The sequence below is a fragment of the Solea senegalensis genome, linkage group LG19, assembly GCF_019176455.1.
Source record: "Solea senegalensis isolate Sse05_10M linkage group LG19, IFAPA_SoseM_1, whole genome shotgun sequence".
NCBI classification, from domain to species: Eukaryota; Metazoa; Chordata; class Actinopteri; order Pleuronectiformes; family Soleidae; genus Solea; species Solea senegalensis.
This window is the reverse complement of record NC_058038.1, coordinates 20,179,025-20,196,599: the sequence shown is the minus strand read 5'-3', so window position 1 is coordinate 20,196,599 and position 17,575 is coordinate 20,179,025. Positions and strand designations below refer to the sequence as shown.

The window sequence follows — 17,575 nt, the reverse complement described above, 5'->3', positions numbered from 1 at the left end:
CCTGGGACGCGCGCCTCCTCCGTCTCCGCCGGTCCGCCATCTTAGAGATCGAATGGTTGGAAGCGGAAGAAGCAGAGGATTGTGGGTAGTCGCGTTCTTCTTCTCCTCCTTTTTTGTGTAATGGCGGGTGACGTGAAACGTTAAAGTGACATTACCGCCACCGCCAAAAATAGAAATGTTTAGATTTTCACCAATTTATCAGCCTTTTAAAGAATTAAAAGTAGTTTCTGACATTTTTCAGCTTCTTAAATGTGAATATTTTCTAGTTTCTTTGATTTTTCAGCCTCGGCTTCAGCTTTTTCCACCTTCTAACAATATAAATAGTGAAATCAAGGATAGTTCAGGTTAGTTAAGCCTCTTGTAAATTTCTCCACTGTGGGACAAATAAAGGATTATCTTATCTTATTCTCCCACACCAAAGTCCATAGAGAAAATCAGCGATTTTAACATCACAGCACACAGGAGTTGTTGATCCACTGCTGCCTCCATCACTAAGTTCAAATTTGTTTATTTATAAAATTCAGTGTTAAAAAACCTTTGTTCAGATTTTCCTCAGTGACACAAAGTGACCACATGAGGCAGCAGTAGACCAGCAGCTCCAGCTAAAATCACTGATTTTCTCTATGGACTTTGGTGTGAGAGAGTGAGTATTTTACAAACTTCAGTTTCCTGTTCGACAAGTCTGTCTCACAGTGAGATAAAGATGTGGAACGTGTTCGGTCAGTAGAGATGTTGAGAGCCCTCTGACATATGGCAGCTTTATTTGGCTGTGTTCATAAAGAATGTTGTTTGTGGTATGTGAGGTGTTGCATTTGTGGGCGGAGACTGAGTCCTGTCAGGTAGATAAAGTCTGAGTCACGCCCTCCCTCCAGTTCCTGTCAACCCTGCTCCACTGCTCAGTTTATTTGCACGCAGGGAAGTTGGTGGATGTCATGGAGATGGAGCTGCTGATGTGTGCTGTGCTGCTGGGTTTCATGCTGACAGGTGAGCATGATGGTCACAGTGAGACTATGTCATGTTCATGTGGTTGGACTGGAGAGTGAATGAATGATGTGAGTTTATGTTTAAACCTTTGACATCATAGGTCTTATGTTTGAATGTGGAGGTGTGACCGGGGGTCTGACTTCCTGTTTTTTTTTGTGCGACACTTTTTAGTTCACTTTATTAGTTTATTTCATGTGTCTGTGAACGGAGCCGTGGAAACCACAGGTGGAAACTAATGAATTATATATATTTTTTAATTTTATGTTTACTAAAGGATGGGGTTTTTGGAAGTACTGCGACTCGCTACGTTACTGAGTAAAACATTTTTTAAAGAAATTTAAAAATCCATGCAACGGACACTTTGAAAACAAGTGTGTTTAACTGTTTTAGTGGAAGTATTGTTAAAAGAGCTCACGTCTTCAGGCCGTTAAACGTATTCTTTTAACATGATTTCAACGCTCGTGACTGATAACATCAGTGTCATATCTCAGACATGGGGAAGTAACCTCACGTCACGTCTGAGGAGATTTTCTGTGCTGTCACTCTGTGAATGAATGAATGTGTTTGTTTAGTGACACAGCTACTTTATGAACTTGTGACTCTAACAACAGCTCATTGTCATCAGCTGTGGTTTTACCTGCAGCTGCTGACGTCACAGTGGACGTTCGCACAGTGACAAGAGTCATGGTCTTGAACCCACAATCTTTCAGTTGAAAGACAACTCACCCAACCACTGACCCACCATGGCTCAATTCTAACTCCTCACTTTTTTAATACAGAAAATGACTTTAGCTTCTGGTCCACTGCTGCCTCATGTGGTCACTTGCATATATATTTATATATGTGACCACTTATATATAAGAAAAATAACACATTATTTAAATGCCATGGATTTGTCTGAATGGGTGAAAAGTGAAGTGTAAAGCAGCTTAGCAGTGGAGTAAAAGTACATATAAATAAAGTTAAGTACAGATATGTCAGTTTTGCATTATCACATCAGAATCAGCTGTCGCGCCTGTATCAGACTCACTAAAACCTGAGGCCTGTTTCCTGTGCCGTCTAAATATCAATGTATTAAATAACATAAACGTACCATAAAAAAACATAACTTTTGATGTGTATTTTGTCTCTTCCACTTTGGTTACATTACGCACTTGTTTTAAAAGAGCAGTCAAGTGGAGTTGTTGTGTGGTAACATAAAAAGTGACTCAGCTGGACTTCTTGTATAAACACTCAACATCAAACTAGCTGTTCAGGATTTTCTTGTGTAGTCTTGACTGAGGTGATTGGTATTATGTGTATGTGGACAGACGCAGTATTACGACACCAGTCGAGTTCCTCCGCTTCACACATCAGGGCCGAACCAAGCTTTTATGGGGCCCAGAGCTGAATTTCATCTGGTGGTTGTTGTCTACATGAAAACCTTTACATATATATATATATATATATATATATACATATATATATATATATATATATATATATATATATATATATATATATATATATATATAGACATACATATATATATAGGTCTTTTATAGCAGGTAACTCACAAGTGTGACCTCGCCCAGGTTCTACCTTCAGTAAATGAAACTCATTGTGTTTATTGTGTCCCCAACAGGAAACGATGCACAGTCAGACGGTAAGTTTGTTCTTTTCTCTGATCTCACAATTCAGTGAAAGCACATGCAAAAAAGAGACAAGCATTCACTAAAAACAGTAACTAAAGAGAGTCAAACATTAACTAAGAGAGTCAAACATTAACTAAGAGAGTCAAACATTAACTTAGAGAGTCAAACATTAACTAAGAGAGTCAAACATTAACTGAGAGAGTCAAAAGTTTACTAAAGAGTGTCAAACATTAACTAAGAGAGTCAAACATTAACTAAGAGAGTCAAACATTAACTAAGAGAGTCAAACATTAACTAAGAGAGTCAAAAGTTTACTAAAGAGAGTCAAAAGTCAACTAATAGAGTCAAAAGTTAACTAAAGAGAGTCAAAAGTTAACTAAAGAGAATCAAAAGTTAACTAAAGAGAATCAAAAGGTAACTAACGCGAGTCAAAAGTTAAATAAAGAGAGTCAAAAGTTAACTACAGAGAGTCAAAAGTTAACTAAAGAGAGTCAAAAAAGAAAGTCAAAGTAACTAAAGAGAAAGTTAACTAAGAGAGTCAAAAGTTAACTAAAGAGAGTCAAAAGTTAACTAAAGAAAGTCAAAAGTTAACTAAAGAGAGTCAAAAGTGAACTAAAGAAAGTCAAAAGTGAACTAAAGAAAGTCAAAAGTTAACTAAAGAGAGTCAAAAGTTAACTAAAGAGAATCCAACATTAACTAAACTCTGACCTTCACCCTCCAGTCTGTGGTCAAGCTCCACTCAACACAAAGATCGTGGGTGGGGAGAGTGCGTCTGCAGGGGCGTGGCCATGGCAGGTGAGTCTGCACCGCTTTGGCAGTCACTTCTGTGGAGGTTCACTCATCAACAGCCAGTGGATCCTGACGGCTGCTCACTGTTTCTCCAGGTGAGGACGTCTGTCCGTCTGCCCATCTGTCCTGCATATACAGACAATCGGTGACCGTATATACAGAAGATCGGTGACTGTATCATGCAGATATAGCCGCGATTAGACGATCGGTGACCGTGATCGGTGACCGGTATATACAGACGATCGGTGACCGTACCACATGGTGACAGACGATCGGTGACATACAGACGATCGGTGACCGTATATACAGACGATCGGTGACAGACGATCGGTGACGTAGCGACGATCGGTGACGATATACACGATCGGTGACATATACAGACGATCGGTGACATATACAGACGATCGTGATCAGACGATCGTGATCATCGGTGACCACAATCGGTGACCGGACGATGACCGATATACAGACGATCGGTGACAGCAGCGATGGTGACGGTAGACGATCGGTGACCGCATATGATCGGTGACCGTACATGCACGATCGGTGTGACCACATACAGACAATCGGTGATCAGATATACAGACGATCAGACAGTCGGTGACCAGAAGACGGGGTGATCAGAAGATCGGTGACCGTATATACAGACGATCGGTGACCGTATATACAGACGATCGGTGACCGTATATACAGACGATCGGTGACCGCATATACAGACGATCGGTGACCGTTCATACAGATGATCGGTGACCATGCACGATCGGTGATCGATATACAGACGATCGGTGACCGCATACAGAAGATCGGGTGACCGTCAGACGATGACCATTCATACAGATGATCGGTGACCGTATATACAGATCGACGTGACTGTATATACAGACGATCGTGACCCATGATGGGTGACCCTGACCGCATGGCGATCGGTGACATATACAGATATATAAAGATGATCGGACTATGTACAGACGATCGACCGCATACAGCATACAGACGATTGGTGACCGCATATACAGACGATCGGTGACTGTATATACAGATGATTGGTGACCGTATATACAGGCGATCGTGACTGTATGTACAGACAATCAGGGACAGTATATACAGATGATCGGTGAGCGCATATACAGAGGATTGGTGACGTATATAAAGATGATCGGTGACCATATGTACAGACGATCGGTGACTGTACATACAGATGATCGGTGACCGTATGTACAGACGATCGGTGAGTGTATATAAAGGATGAGTAGATGATGACTCAGCAGAATTTTGACGGCTTCTTGGTTGTGTTCCTCAGCACCAGCACCTTTGGTTTGCTCGTTTATCTCGGACGTGAATCCCAACAGGGTGTGAACTCTAACGAACAGTCTCGATCAGTGTCAGAGGTCATCAATCATCCAGACTACGATACAAACACAAACGACAATGACATCTGTTTACTGAAACTGTCCTCCGCTGTGGACTTCACTGACTACATCAGACCCGTGTGCCTGGCGGGGTCTGGTGCTGTTTTTCCTGCTGGTACCAGCTGCTGGGTCACCGGCTGGGGAACTATCGGGAGTAGCGGTAAGTGTTATCATTATTATTATTATTATTATTATTATCATTATTATGATGATGATTATTATTATTGTTATTATCATTATCATTATTATGATGATTATTATGATTATTATTATTATTATTATTACACTATACTATAATAATATTATGTCACTGTAAGACAGGAAACTTTTTCTCCCGTTTTTGGAGACATTTATCTCCACTTTCAGACTTTCATTCTCAGAATTCAGACTTTTATCTCATTATTTATACACAGTCAAAGTGCATATAGTCAACTAGGAAAATGACGTTCTACCCAAAATGAGCATCAGGTGGCACTGATGGACTAAAGAGAGATCAGAGTGCTTTTAATTTGAAGGTTTTGGGCCCGTAAATACCTGCTCTTTTTCTTTCCTCTTCTTTATCAGTTCCCCTTCCTTTCCCTGAGGAGCTGCAGGAGGTGCAAGTCCCCATCGTGTCCAACACTCAGTGCAGAGAAACATACTCTGATCTCACCAGCAATATGATCTGTGCCGGACTGAGTGAAGGAGGAAAGGACTCCTGCCAGGTGAGTCCTGAAAAAGCCCTGACTGAACTTTACAAACTTAGTGATGGAGGCAGCAGTGGATCAACAACTCCTGTGTAACTCCTGTGGTTTTCTCTCTGGGGTTTGGTGTGGGAGAGTGAGTGGTTTCCCGTCTAACAGTGACTTGACTTTGATGTCTGAGGCGTTGAATTCCTGCCTCCTGTGATGCAGCGTGGACGTTTATTGTGTAGTTAGTGCGTTTCATTCTCATTCACTGGTGTGTGTGTGTGTGTGTGTCTGTACAGGGTGACTCTGGCGGCCCCCTGGTCAGTCAAAGTGGCTCCCAGTGGGTTCAGTCTGGAGTGGTGAGTTTCGGGTTCGGCTGTGCTCTGCCAAACATCCCCGGTGTCTACGCCCGTGTGTCCGAGTACCAGAGCTGGATCAACAGCCAGATCAGCAGCGACCAGCCGGGCTTTGTGGGCGGGACGAGTGGAAGTGCACACCACACCTCCCCGTCCCTGCTGCTGCTGCTGTCCTTCCCTCCTGTCCTCTTCACCACCTTTGTCCTCACCTAGAAAGACACACACTGACGTCAAAACAACAGCACATGTTAATCAACGGGGAGAATGAAATAGTGGAATGATTTTGTGGATTTCTTTACTCCAAACTCTTGAATTATTATTATTATTATTACTCACATTTGATTTAAAGCCTTTAAAGATCAAACTTCTCAGACTAATGATGGTGAAATATGATTCAAATTCACAAAAATTATCTTATATTAAAAATCTGAAAATATGTTTTAATTCTTAAAATGAACCCAATCAAATATATTTAGTTGACCATTAATTCATTAATTCTACTTTTCAAGAATCAAATGTGAACGAATGAGGTTTTCTATGGATGACAGTTTTAGACACACACACACACTCACATACACACGTACACGTTTTTTATAACCTACCTCTGTGATTCACTGTGTATATGTGTATACATATATGTGTGTATATGTATACAGTATATATATAAAATGTGTACATTTATGATAAGAGGAGCATCCATGTGTCGGTGCTGTTGAACTGCACTGATCAGCTGCTGCTGTCTGTCATTTACTGTTATTATTATTATGTGAAATAAATGCTCTTTTTTTAAAGAAAAATAAATGTATAGTAAGTTTATCTACTAATTGTTGACTGATCCAGGTCCAACTCTTGGTAGTTTAAAGTGTAAAGTGTCGTTTTTATTCAGGCTTCCTTCTTCTTACGAACCATAGGTGATGAGCTGATGGTGCAGAAAGAAACCCCTCTGACACAGGACTCATACCGAACAAAAGGGATTTTCTTTGGTTACAAGTCAGGCATCAGACATGTGTTCCTGCTGAATCTCTCAGGTCCGTACTTTTAAAGGTGTCTCTGGCATCCTTATCTTAAACCCCACATTTGACGGTCGCCCCTTTCTCCTGTTTTCCTGGGAAACGACTTGTGTCAGCCCATTCTTTCTCACGATCGTACATGTTAGGTGCACAGGTCGTGACCAGACTGTAGGTGATGCTTTTAAACCCAAAGTCAACCCTCTCTTGAGGAAGTTCCTGTTTACTTCTCAATGCACATCTCTAACACAGTCTAGACAGAGTCAGATACTACAAAAGTATTTAAAGGTCCATATTATACCCTAGTTCTCCAAGTTAAAATAGTTCCCTGGTGTCCTAGTGAAAGAAACCGCTTGGTCCCTTTACATGCTGGACGTGAATCGTGGGAGGAACATGTCTGGTGAAGTTTGAACCAGAGTCCGACCCTGAACAAGAGGAAGCTACGGAAGCTGTTGTAGTATGTAGACTGCAACAGGACGTGTCAGAATGGTCAGTTATGAGCTCTATTTGACCATTTTCCTAAAAATGTGTGTGTTTGTACGTCAGTGAAATAAATACGCCGACCGCTGGCCACTGTTTGTGTAACTCACTGCTTATAAAGGTCTAGATTTGTTTCAGTAACTAGCATGCTACTCCCGTGTTCTCCACAGCAGTGGAAATGTAATAGCACCGTTTTGTATTATTAATCTTCTGGTCAGTCCAGAATTGTACTTTCCAAGGTTCACAAAACACACGAACACACGTTCGCTGACTTTATCCGGCACATTAGCTTCATAAATAAAATCCTCTGTAAAACACTGTGCTCCACTGTGCAGCCACCAACAGCACACTTGTCCCGCCGCGATGACATAATACCGCTCTTCCTCCCTCGCCTGCACTCTCGCAGGGACAAGGTGGAGCTAAGGTGGAGCTCTCCAAGTAAACCGTCATAAGCGCAGGGAATTCAACATGTTTTATCGTCTATACTTACACTAAGGGGGACCACGAAAACATGACTGAGTATTCTTTTTCCACACTTTGGCGACTTGTAGGGCCTCTAGAGTCCCAAATATAAGTATTAAAATGGTTAAAAAGTTGGTTTTGCATAATATGTCCCCTTTAAAAGACGTTTTTTGTGTTAAAAAAAGTGTGTATATAGTGCAACCAGATGATAGAGATGTGTTAATGAGGTGGCTGAGGAAAGGAAGAAGATCAGAAGCAATTGACTGAAGAAGGTGAGAAGGGTTAGGGTCAAGGGGGCAGGAGGTGGGGCGGGCAGAGGTTATTAGGGAAAGAACTTGATCACTTAAACAGTAGAACACATACACACTTGCTTACTTGAGAAACGGCCATTTGTAAAATCAGGCATTGGGCGGAGTCAGCTTCAGAACAGGGGTTTACTTCCTCTTTAATTTATGAACTTTATGAATATGTATATATGAATGTTATTTTTTCTGTCGAGTAATAAAGTATTAAAAGTTCCCACGGGCATGAATGCAACACACGGTCACGTGTTCAGTATGCTGTGATGTGATTGGCTCTCGGAAAAGCAGCCGTTTCTCTCGTTCTGTGGGAGTTTTTGAGGTTTTTTTTCCGCCTAAAACCGGTGCCGTTTTCACCGGTTGAGGCGGTTTTTCAGTCCCGGGTGAAGATGAAGATGAAGATGAACCAGGCTGCGTTCACGCGCCCGCTCATCCTGCTGAGTCTCTGCCTGCTTCTGAGGGCGGAGCAGCGGCCGGAGCAGCGGCCGGAGCAGCGGCCGGAGCAGCGGCCGGAGCAGCGGCCGGAGCAGCGGCCGGAGCAGCGGCCGGAGGACGGCGGCGGCTGGTGAGTGTGTGCTCCGTATTGAATCATTCTGTGAACAAATGTTTTCAATGATTCACTTTCACCCAAAACAACTGCTCGACAAGTCACTATGACGACTCCGCCCATTTGGAGGAGGAGCTATGAAGAAAACGACGACTGATCCCAAACAGTCGAGCGACAACTGTGTAGTGCAAAAGAGCCAGTGGAATAGACTTTACAGCAGAGGTCTCAAACTCGCGGCTCGTGGGCCACGTTTGTCCCTCCAGGCCATTTCATGTGGCCCACCACTTTCTTCAGTGACGTGGACGAGAGTTTGTTTGTGTGTTTGTTGTGAGTCGAGTCACGTGTCTGCCTCCGTGTTCAGGTCGCTAAATTCGGACGTGAGATTGGAGGACGACGGCCGCTGTGACGTGGACGTGTTGGACGCCTCGTCGCTCTCGTATCAACAGTTCCTTGAAAGGTACGCAAGACAAAGACGCTCTGATTCGTCCACTGTCGATCAACGAGGGGCGGGGCGCCATCTCACCGCTGCCTGACTACCAACACGATAGTGTAACCTCGAGTATCCACATATGGTCATTGTACACACTGACATTTAAATCTTTAAAAAAGTTTTCTTCTCATAAAATAAACACGACGGCTAAAATACTATAGCTTTTTTATTTACTTTCAGATACGCGTACAGTCGTCCCGTCGTCCTGCGAGCTCTGACCAATAACACGGTGTGTATGACAGGATGATTCAGCCGCTCACTCAGTTTTCACTCTGTAAGGTTTCACTCTGTCCTGTTGTTGCAGAACTTCCGGCTCCTCTGCTCGAAGTGGACGTTACTGCAGGAATATGGAGGCAGGACCGTTCGTCTGAGTACGGCCAACACGTACTCCTACAGGAAAGGTACGAGGGGCGTGTCCTCACCACAGTCACAGAGGGGCGTGTCCTCATGTTAAATTCTGTTGATTCAGTTTAACAGATTATTTTAACTCACTCACTGTGTTGATTGTGTTACAGTGGACGTGTCTTTCCAGGAGTACGTGGACGTTTTCCTGAAGCCTCAGTCCACTGAGGTTCTGGGCAACGGTGAGTTCTCCTCCTCCTCCTCCTCCTCCTCCTGCTCCTCCTCCTGCTCCTCCTCTCTAACGTAGTCCCTCTCTGACAGACACGCTGTACTTCTTTGGAGACAATAACATGAGTGAGTGGCAGAGTCTGTTCCAGAACTACGTGTCTCCTCCGTACGTCCTCCCGCTGACCTCAGCAGCCTACAGCTTTGGTATCGCAGGTCAGGACACTTCACCTGTCTCTGAGTGAGGAAACTTAGTCTAAGTGAGGACAGTTAGTTTAAGTGAAGACATTTAGTCTGAGGACATTGCCTGTACCTTTGTACTCAGCGCTGCCCTCTGGAGGAAGTATGGTGTAAACACGTGTAGGACAGTGACTGAGATACAGTTTGAGACGGACATAAAATGGACATCATGTTAAAGTATATCTTTGTGTCTTCAGGTCCAGGAACAGGAGTTCCCTTTCACTGGCATGGACCTGGATTCTCTGAGGTCATCTATGGAAGAAAGGTGAGAGGGTGAGTGAGTGAGAGGGTGAGTGAGGTCACAGTCTGATGTCCTTGTTTCTGCTGCACAGCGCTGGTTCTTGTCTCCTCCTGATAAAGAACCTCACTTCCACCCGAACCACACCACTCTGTCCTGGCTCAGAGACATTTACCCCAGTCTGCCTGAGGACGAGGCTCCTCTGGACTGTACCATCAGACCAGGAGAGGTGACGTCCACTGTCTCATCACTACTACTGTCCTGCTGAAGTGAGGACATTCAGTCAAAGTGAGGACATTGTGTCCCTGCAGGTGCTGTATTTCCCTGACCGCTGGTGGCACGCCACGCTCAACCTGGACACCAGCGTCTTCATCTCCACCTTCCTTGGCTGACTGACCTGCAGGACCAGGACGAGGACCAGGACCAGGACGTCCAACTGTCCACCCCCAGCTTCACCACACGATTTTTTCTAACCCGTTATTTTGAACTTAAAGGGACAGTTGAGTGAATGAGTGAATGAATGAGTGAGTGACACAGAGACACATGGTCAGCACTGGGGACCTAAGACATGGACACTGACCTTTTGACAACAGTCTTTAATCATGTGACTTTAAAAAAGTTTGTCAGTGACTTTTCACTCATTTCTCTTCTGTTTTTGTTCAAGTAAAAGTATATATATATGAAGTGTGTATATACATATATATATATATATATATATATAAAGTACATAATGAAGGTTTTTCTAAGTACAAAAATGTTGAAATGAAATAAAGTGACTTTGATACTTCTCTCCTCTGGATTAATGAAGCACCTTTAAAACACACGCCCCCTGCTGCTGAGAACCTGAACTCATCATCAGTTTAAGTCTACGATGTTTTAAGAACACGTCCACGTCTTTATGTCACAGTGAGACAGATGTTTGTCAACCACTCACTCTCCCACACCAAAGCCCAGAGAGAAAATCAGTGATTTTAACATCACAGCGCGCACTGCTGCCTCCATCACTAAGTTCAAGAGTGTTATTTTGTGAATTTGGCATTTAAAGGTCCACATTCAGATTGACCTCAGTGACACAAAGTGACCACACGAGGCAGCAGAGGACCCCGCCAGCTAAAAATCACTGCTTTTCTCTGTGAGAGAGTGAGTGTTTTACAAACTTCAGTTTCCTCACAGTGAGCTGAAGACGTGATCATGTGACGTCGATTTTATTACGCGAGTCTTTTGTGAAGTGGGTGAAATGTGATCTGCAAACATAGACTCGGCCTCTGATGCCCGACAAGGCTGAAAATAAACACAGTTTGGTTTGGTTCTGTTCCGATAAATCGTATCTGGACAGGTTTGTGGCTCTGTGGGAAATGGCGCCCCCTGGAGGTCTCTCTGGGGTTTTTTACGGCTGTTTCCTCCAAACCTCCTCTCCAGAGATGTAAGTAGCTTTGATGTTGAGGGCGTCGTCACACAGCGTTAGGTCTGCGAAACACACAAGCAACACTAAACACCTGTGTGTGTGTGTGTGTGTGTGTGTGTGCGCGTGTGTATGCACGACATGCTGACCTGCATCTGAGCCGTAGTCCAGGTTTCCCTTCCTGTGGCTGATTCCCAGGAGCTGAGCTGGATGAAGTGAAGCAGCTTCTAGAGCTTCTTCTACACTGCAGCCTGTACACACACACACATACACACGCACACACACGCACACTTTTAGAGTTGTGAGGACCAGAAAAAATGTCCCCACAAAGATATGAATAGCCCACACCACACACACACTCCACACTCCACACACCCTACACACACACACACACACACGCGCACACACACACACACCTGTAGCTTGTTTGAAGTGTCTCACACACATGTCCATGGTGGCGATGCTGCCGCTGAGCGTCTTGGTGCCTGAGAGACCACGTTTGGGTTCAGAGGATCAAACGTCTGAATTTATCGATTGATTTGAAAAGTAAACAAAGCCGGACCTGCTATGTGAGCGTGGAGACCATGGATCTCGATGACCTGCTGACCCAGAGTGTGACGCCCGGGAGGAAGACCCATCGCTGCGATCGCGTCCGTCACCAGCACCAAACCTACAAAATGCAAATGGACAGCTCAAACCTCCGACCACCAGGTGGTGTCGTTACAGTAAAACAACATGCACCATTAATGTCCAAATAAAGCAGTATTGAACCGCTTTGCCAATTGTATTGAACATGGGTTCATTCATTCATTCAAAGGTTCATTTCAGTGACATCTAGTGGTGAAATAGTAGACAACAAACAGTGTCAATATATGTTCAGCTGATTCAGTAGACATATGTTGACTAGTATCTGGGATTGAGCGAGGGTGTGCTTTAGGAAACAAAGTAGGTGCAGGGAAGGTGGGCTGTGCTTGTGTAACTCAGAATTCAGAGGTTTTTATTTAGGAATAAGAATTTTTCCACTGTTTTTGGACTCAGACGATTTCTTCAGCTTTTGAAAAATCACGTTCAAGTCAACGACTCGTCTGGCGAAGCGGTCACTGCTTCATGCGTCATTGCTTGCGTAACTTGCTCTGCCGCGAAGCAAGCTTTGAAGCAGTGGTTCAAGGAGAACGCAACTTCGAGTTTGAAGCAAGGGTTGGAGCTTCGGTGTCAGACTGACATCACTACCTTCAACATCTCCAAACCTTCATCACCTTCATCACCTGACAGTAGAACAAGGGCAGCGTCTGACCTGAAGGGTGAGCTCTGTGGGCGATTCTCAGAGCAGCAGGGTTGGTGTGGATCCCGTCGGCTATCATACCGTAGAACACTCTCCGGCCTGCAGGCACCTGATCACTGGTCAGCAGACCCACGATACCTGGGTCCCGATGGTGGAACTGGTTCCAACAAAACACAGACAAAAGTCCAGGCCACTTTTTTTATTACACTGCTGCTCCACAGACAAAGAACAGAAGAACATCAACGTCTATTAATGATATCGTCTTTATATAAATAGGATGAAGAATGAGGATGACGAGCGACTCACCGGCAGCATGGCGTTGAACAGATGTGTAATGAAAGAGGCTCCATGTTTCACGGCGTCTTCAGCCTGAGACAAGTTAGCCACGGAGTGACCTACATGACGAAAAACACCAACTGCCCTTAAAATCTTATATAATCATATATGAACGTGGTTTCCAGCTGAGAACCACGGCCTCAGACTTGGAGGCGCCGATCCGCTTCACACTCAGCTGCGAACCTCCAAAGCAAGAGCTGAAGGTCGTAGTTTGATGAAGCTAAAAGGACATCGTCTGCAAATAGCAGAGATGGGATCCTCCGGCCATCAAACTGGACCAACCTCCACTCCAAGACTGTGAGTCCATCCCTCACCGAGAACAGGTCAGACAGGGGTACAGGGGCTGAACGAGGGGCCACCATCCCATACTCGCAGGATGCCCTTGGGGCCACGGTCATCTCTGCATCCACAGAACACATGTGGACTGGTTGGCCCACCTCCAGCACCTCACCAAGGGAAAAGAGCTGGTCCACGGACCAAAACCACATTGCTCCTCCTCAAACTGAGGTTCAACTTGGTCTGTTCCAAGGTAGTGGAGAGGAAGGTCCACCCTCTGCTGGTATGAAACTTAATTAATCGCTAACGAAAAGGGGAAACTAATGAGGGAAAAAGAGAAAAACAACGCTCACCTAACGACACAGTGATGCCCCGCCTACAGAGCTCCCTCACCACCGATTGGCTGCCGGCAAGCTCTGGAGCGAGTGTTACCATGGCAACGTTATCCAGGCTGCCATAGGCCTCCATCAAGTCCTCGAAGCCTCCAGACTGAAAGCTGCGCAGATATTGCTCTGGGTGAGCTCCTCTCTTCTCCACACTGATGAATGGACCCTCCACATGAAACCCTACAGAGACAAAGATGTGAGGACACGTCCCGAGGACACGTCCCGAGGACACGTCCCGAGGACACGTCCCGAGGACACGTCCCTCAACTTGTGGACACTGGAAATAGCCTCCAATGTCCACTTTACATCCAGTATCAGTATTGGTGTTGGTGTCTGAGGTTTGAGGCTACAGTAGCTGTTTGATGTTAGTGGCTAATGTAGCCAGAAATTGTCGCGTTAGTAGCTAGTCTAGCCAGAAGTCAAAGCGTTAACAGCTAATATAGCGAGATATCGCATCATTAGAGGCTAATGTAGCCAGTTGTGTAGTGTTAGCAGCTAATGGAGCCAGATGTGGTAACATTGGTGTTTGATGTTAGCCGCTACTGTAGCCAGATATCGTAGCATGATGTTAGCCACTACTGTAGCCAGATATCGTAGCATGATGTTAGCCACTACTGTAGCCAGATATTGTAGAATTGGTATTAAGCGTTAACAGCTACATTACCCGGATGTCATAGCATTGGTGGCTAATGTAGCCAGATGCTGTAGCATTACTGTTTGATGTTAGCTGCTAATGTAGCCAGATGTCATAACGTTAATGGCTAATGTGGCCAGATGTTGTAGCGTTAGCAGCAAATGTAGCCAGATATAGTAGCATTAGCAGCTAGTGTAGCCAGATGTCATGAGATAAGACAGTCCTTATTTGTCCCACAGTGGGGACATTTACATTGTTACAGCAGCAAAGATGAAGATAATAGATAATATACAAGCATTACCAAAAAATGTACAACATGTAAAGATATTAATACTAAGACTATAAACAAGAGTTAAAATAGAATGTACATTCTGGACTGTTTACAGAATATATACAGTATGGACTTGGTATTTACAGCACAAACAAACAAAGGTAGCATTGGTGTTTGATGTTAGCAGCTACTGTTAGCTGCTAATTTAGCCAGACGTAGCTAAACTCACCAAGAACTCCAGCTCCATGGTGTCCTCCATTATGAACTTTGACCTGAGGCAAAACCTAAAACAACGTTAAATCAGAGAAGAATCACAGAATGTTTAGTGTGTGGGATTTTGTGGCATCTGGTGGTGATGTTGCATATTGCTCCTGACAGACGTGTCACATGTCCACACAGACAGACTGACAGGACAGAAGTGTGACCTTGTGGTAGACGGCATAGGGAGACGTGACCAGGGTGGGACAGAAGGACGTCACGCCGTCCTCCAAGATCTTCTTGGCCACGATGGAAACACCGCGGCCGACGTCCTCAGAGGCCTGAGAGAAATCCACACCGTGTCCTCCTGGAGGACGAGGACAAATCACCAGCAACAAGTTACTGTAATATTCTGCACACGTTTGTGTGTGTGTGTGTGTGTGTACCGTTGATCTGGACGTCAATAAAGCCTGGAGAAATGATGTTGCCTTCACAGTCCACTCTGTTGTCGGCGTAACCCTGTTCATCAAAGAATAACTTCTCTGGATCTAAAATCCTCCCTTCACGCACCCACAGGTCCTCTCTGTGCACACACACACACACACACACACACACACAGTATCCTGGTTATGACCTGTGGTGTGTGTGTGTGTGTGTGTGTGTGTGTGTGTGTGTGTGTGTGTGTGTACCTCTGCAGCTTGTGATCTCTCAGGATTCTACAGTTGACAAACTGAGTGATGGGCGCATCAGACACTGATCTGTTAGACGGCATGTCTCCTCTCTGTCTCTATGTCTCCTCTCTGTCTCTATGTCTCCTCCCTGTCTCTATGTCTCCTCTCTGTCTCTATGTCTCCTCTCTCCTCTGTCTCCTCTCTGTCTCTATGTCTCCTCTCGGTCTCCTCCCCCTGTCTCTGTCTCTCTCTGTCTATGTCTCCTCTCTGTCTCTATGTCTCTCTCTCTCTCTCTCTCTATGTCTCCTTCCTCTCTCCCTCTCTCTCTCTCTCTGTCTCCCTATGTCTCTCTCTCCTCTCTGTCTCTATGTCTCCTCTCTGTCTCTCGGTCTCCTCTGTCTCTGTCTCCTCTCTCTCTGTCTCTCTCTGGTCTCCTCTCTGTCTCTCTCTCGGTCTCCTCTCTGTCTCTCTGTCTCTCGGTCTCCTCTCTGTCTCTATGTCTCCTCTCTGTCTCAATGTCTCCTCTCGGTCTCCTCTCTGTCTCTGAAGAGAATAAAGACAAATATTCCCCATCAGCACATTGATATCTTTGTTGTGAATTCAACACATTGAGTTGATGTGACGACAGAGGAGTGAACACAGGCCCTCTGCAGCAGGGGGCGCTCACTGCACAGTCTGGCACGTGATATAATATTTAAATATGTGAGATAAAATGTAGATTCTTTCAGGAAGTTTGAATCATTGTTTGACTTGAGTTTGAGAATCAAAGAGACTGAAAACTCTGACTATAATCCTGCAATGTTTCCTTCTACATTTCTATTATTATTATTATCATTATTTTTATTATTACATAAGTTTATTATTCTCTATTAAACAGTATCTCACGTCTTATCACAGTTTGACCCCTGACCCCCGTGTTTTTCCGCTGTGGTTCGTCCACTTCCACAACGCGTTAACATTCACAACTCCAAACGCCATTAAGAAATCAATCAATTTAAGACTTTTAAGCGTTAAACTCAGCTTACGAACCTGGAAAGAAGACGAAGTGAAACCTCGAGGGACAAATGGCATCCAGTGAGCAACTCGGCATGCATAAGACACACAGTACTTGTCTTATTCCTTCGTTATTAAAGCGTGTTTAGTCGTCACCACGAGGCTTACTTCCGCCAGAAACACGCGCAAACTACATTAAACTTCGGTGTTTTTAAATCCGGATTCGTGAGCTGTTCGTTCAGCATGTACTCCGCTCTCGCGCAGAGTCAGAGTTTAATGTTAACAGGACTTCGATCAGCTGACGAAACAAACACAGGAAACGGATGGAGTCACGTGACAGCGCGGAGCTGCAGGTCAGCTGACTGCAGGTTCACGTGTCTGGGGGATTTGTATTTTTCTGTTCCACCAAAACAAAGCGGACGGTTGTTTTATTATTGAGACTTTTATTTGAAAGGTTTTTAAAAACAGAGAAACAAGAAAACATTATTTTAATCCACTGAACTAAAGACGTCAGTTTGAGTCTACGATATCGTTAATAATGTGTTCACGTCTTTAACTCACTCACTGTCAGACAGGAACAGGAAAGTGAAGTTTGTAAACCACTCACTCTCCCACACCAAAGGCCACAGAGAAAACCAGTGTTTTAACATCACACACACACACACACACACACACACACACACGAGTTGTTGATCCACTGCTGCCTCCATCACTACATTCAAATATATTATTTTGTGAACTCAGCATTTAAAGTTCTGTGCTCAGATTGACCTCAGTGACTCAAAGTGACCACACGAGGCAGCAGAGGACCAGCACTGATTTTCTCTCTGGGGTTTGGTGTGGGAGAGTGAGTTGTTAAGATTTCGCAGTCTTAATCTGACATAGATTTAATCTCTTTATTTTGTGTCAGTGCCTCATCCTCGGTGATGCAGCTGTTAACCTGACCAGCAGGCGGA

The 17,575-nt window shown here is 44.5% G+C and overlaps 4 protein-coding genes across 7 annotated transcripts in view; 2 read left to right on the top strand and 2 right to left on the bottom strand.

Annotated features, from left to right (window-relative positions):
- The window catches only part of casc3 (casc3 exon junction complex subunit), a 14,284-nt gene extending 10,899 nt beyond the window's left edge, over positions 1–3,385 (bottom strand). The window contains exons 1-2 of the mRNA XM_044050798.1: positions 3,327–3,385; positions 1–40 (exon numbers count right to left, since the gene is read on the bottom strand). The exon at positions 1–40 is cut by the window's left edge and continues 146 nt beyond it. Coding sequence (XP_043906733.1) covers positions 1–40 — 40 coding nt within the window. The 5' untranslated portion in view covers positions 3,327–3,385. The remainder of the gene's footprint in view (positions 41–3,326) is intronic.
- On the top strand, positions 886–6,328 carry LOC122785143 (trypsin-like). Its single transcript, XM_044050799.1, has 6 exons — positions 886–984; positions 2,609–2,629; positions 3,340–3,502; positions 4,708–4,976; positions 5,381–5,520; positions 5,784–6,328. Exons 1-6 carry the CDS (start codon positions 933–935, stop codon positions 6,051–6,053), a joined length of 915 nt encoding a protein of 304 aa, XP_043906734.1. The 5' UTR covers positions 886–932; the 3' UTR covers positions 6,054–6,328.
- Positions 6,329–8,349: 2,021 nt separating this feature from the next.
- jmjd8 (jumonji domain containing 8) lies at positions 8,350–10,958 on the top strand. Of its 4 annotated transcripts, XM_044051465.1 has the most exons (9): positions 8,350–8,653; positions 8,997–9,092; positions 9,306–9,354; positions 9,430–9,526; positions 9,641–9,709; positions 9,789–9,908; positions 10,130–10,197; positions 10,265–10,399; positions 10,482–10,958. In XM_044051465.1, exons 1-9 carry the CDS (start codon positions 8,478–8,480, stop codon positions 10,560–10,562), a joined length of 891 nt encoding a protein of 296 aa, XP_043907400.1. In that variant the 5' UTR covers positions 8,350–8,477; the 3' UTR covers positions 10,563–10,958. The 4 variants fall into 4 exon arrangements, with proteins under 4 accessions (XP_043907400.1, XP_043907401.1, XP_043907399.1 ...); XM_044051462.1 differs by lacking the exon at positions 8,350–8,653 and having other exon boundaries at positions 8,736–9,092; XM_044051466.1 differs by lacking the exons at positions 8,350–8,653; positions 9,789–9,908 and having other exon boundaries at positions 8,732–9,092.
- Positions 10,752–15,779, bottom strand: amdhd2 (amidohydrolase domain containing 2). Its single transcript, XM_044051461.1, has 11 exons — positions 15,645–15,779; positions 15,402–15,538; positions 15,183–15,322; positions 14,987–15,041; positions 13,820–14,032; positions 13,161–13,249; positions 12,867–13,011; positions 12,135–12,242; positions 11,989–12,057; positions 11,722–11,823; positions 10,752–11,637 (listed from the first exon to the last, which is right to left on the bottom strand). The coding sequence occupies exons 1-11, from the start codon at positions 15,725–15,727 to the stop codon at positions 11,558–11,560; spliced, it is 1,221 nt and encodes a 406-aa protein (XP_043907396.1). The 5' UTR covers positions 15,728–15,779; the 3' UTR covers positions 10,752–11,557.
- Positions 15,780–17,575: the final 1,796 nt, after the last annotated feature.

What these genes read in the sequence shown, in the direction of transcription:
- LOC122785143 (XM_044050799.1), top strand. Translation starts at nt 933, where the DNA reads ATGGAGATGGAGCTGCTGATGTGTGCTGTGCTGCTGGGTTTCATGCTG. An exon ending in GCTGGGTTTCATGCTGACAG is followed by an intron (nt 985 to 2,608) that starts GTGAGCATGATG and finishes TGTCCCCAACAG; the next exon opens with GAAACGATGCACAGTCAGAC. An exon ending in GAGGAAAGGACTCCTGCCAG is followed by an intron (nt 5,521 to 5,783) that starts GTGAGTCCTGAA and finishes GTGTCTGTACAG; the next exon opens with GGTGACTCTGGCGGCCCCCT.
- jmjd8 (XM_044051462.1), top strand. Translation starts at nt 8,773, where the DNA reads ATGAAGAAAACGACGACTGATCCCAAACAGTCGAGCGACAACTGTGTA. An exon ending in CTACAGCTTTGGTATCGCAG is followed by an intron (nt 9,909 to 10,129) that starts GTCAGGACACTT and finishes TTGTGTCTTCAG; the next exon opens with GTCCAGGAACAGGAGTTCCC. An exon ending in AGGTCATCTATGGAAGAAAG is followed by an intron (nt 10,198 to 10,264) that starts GTGAGAGGGTGA and finishes TCTGCTGCACAG; the next exon opens with CGCTGGTTCTTGTCTCCTCC.
- amdhd2 (XM_044051461.1), bottom strand. Translation starts at nt 15,727, where the DNA reads ATGCCGTCTAACAGATCAGTGTCTGATGCGCCCATCACTCAGTTTGTC. An exon ending in TGTTCAACGCCATGCTGCCG is followed by an intron (nt 13,012 to 13,160) that starts GTGAGTCGCTCG and finishes TGTTGGAACCAG; the next exon opens with TTCCACCATCGGGACCCAGG. An exon ending in CCACAGAGCTCACCCTTCAG is followed by an intron (nt 12,243 to 12,866) that starts GTCAGACGCTGC and finishes TGCATTTTGTAG; the next exon opens with GTTTGGTGCTGGTGACGGAC.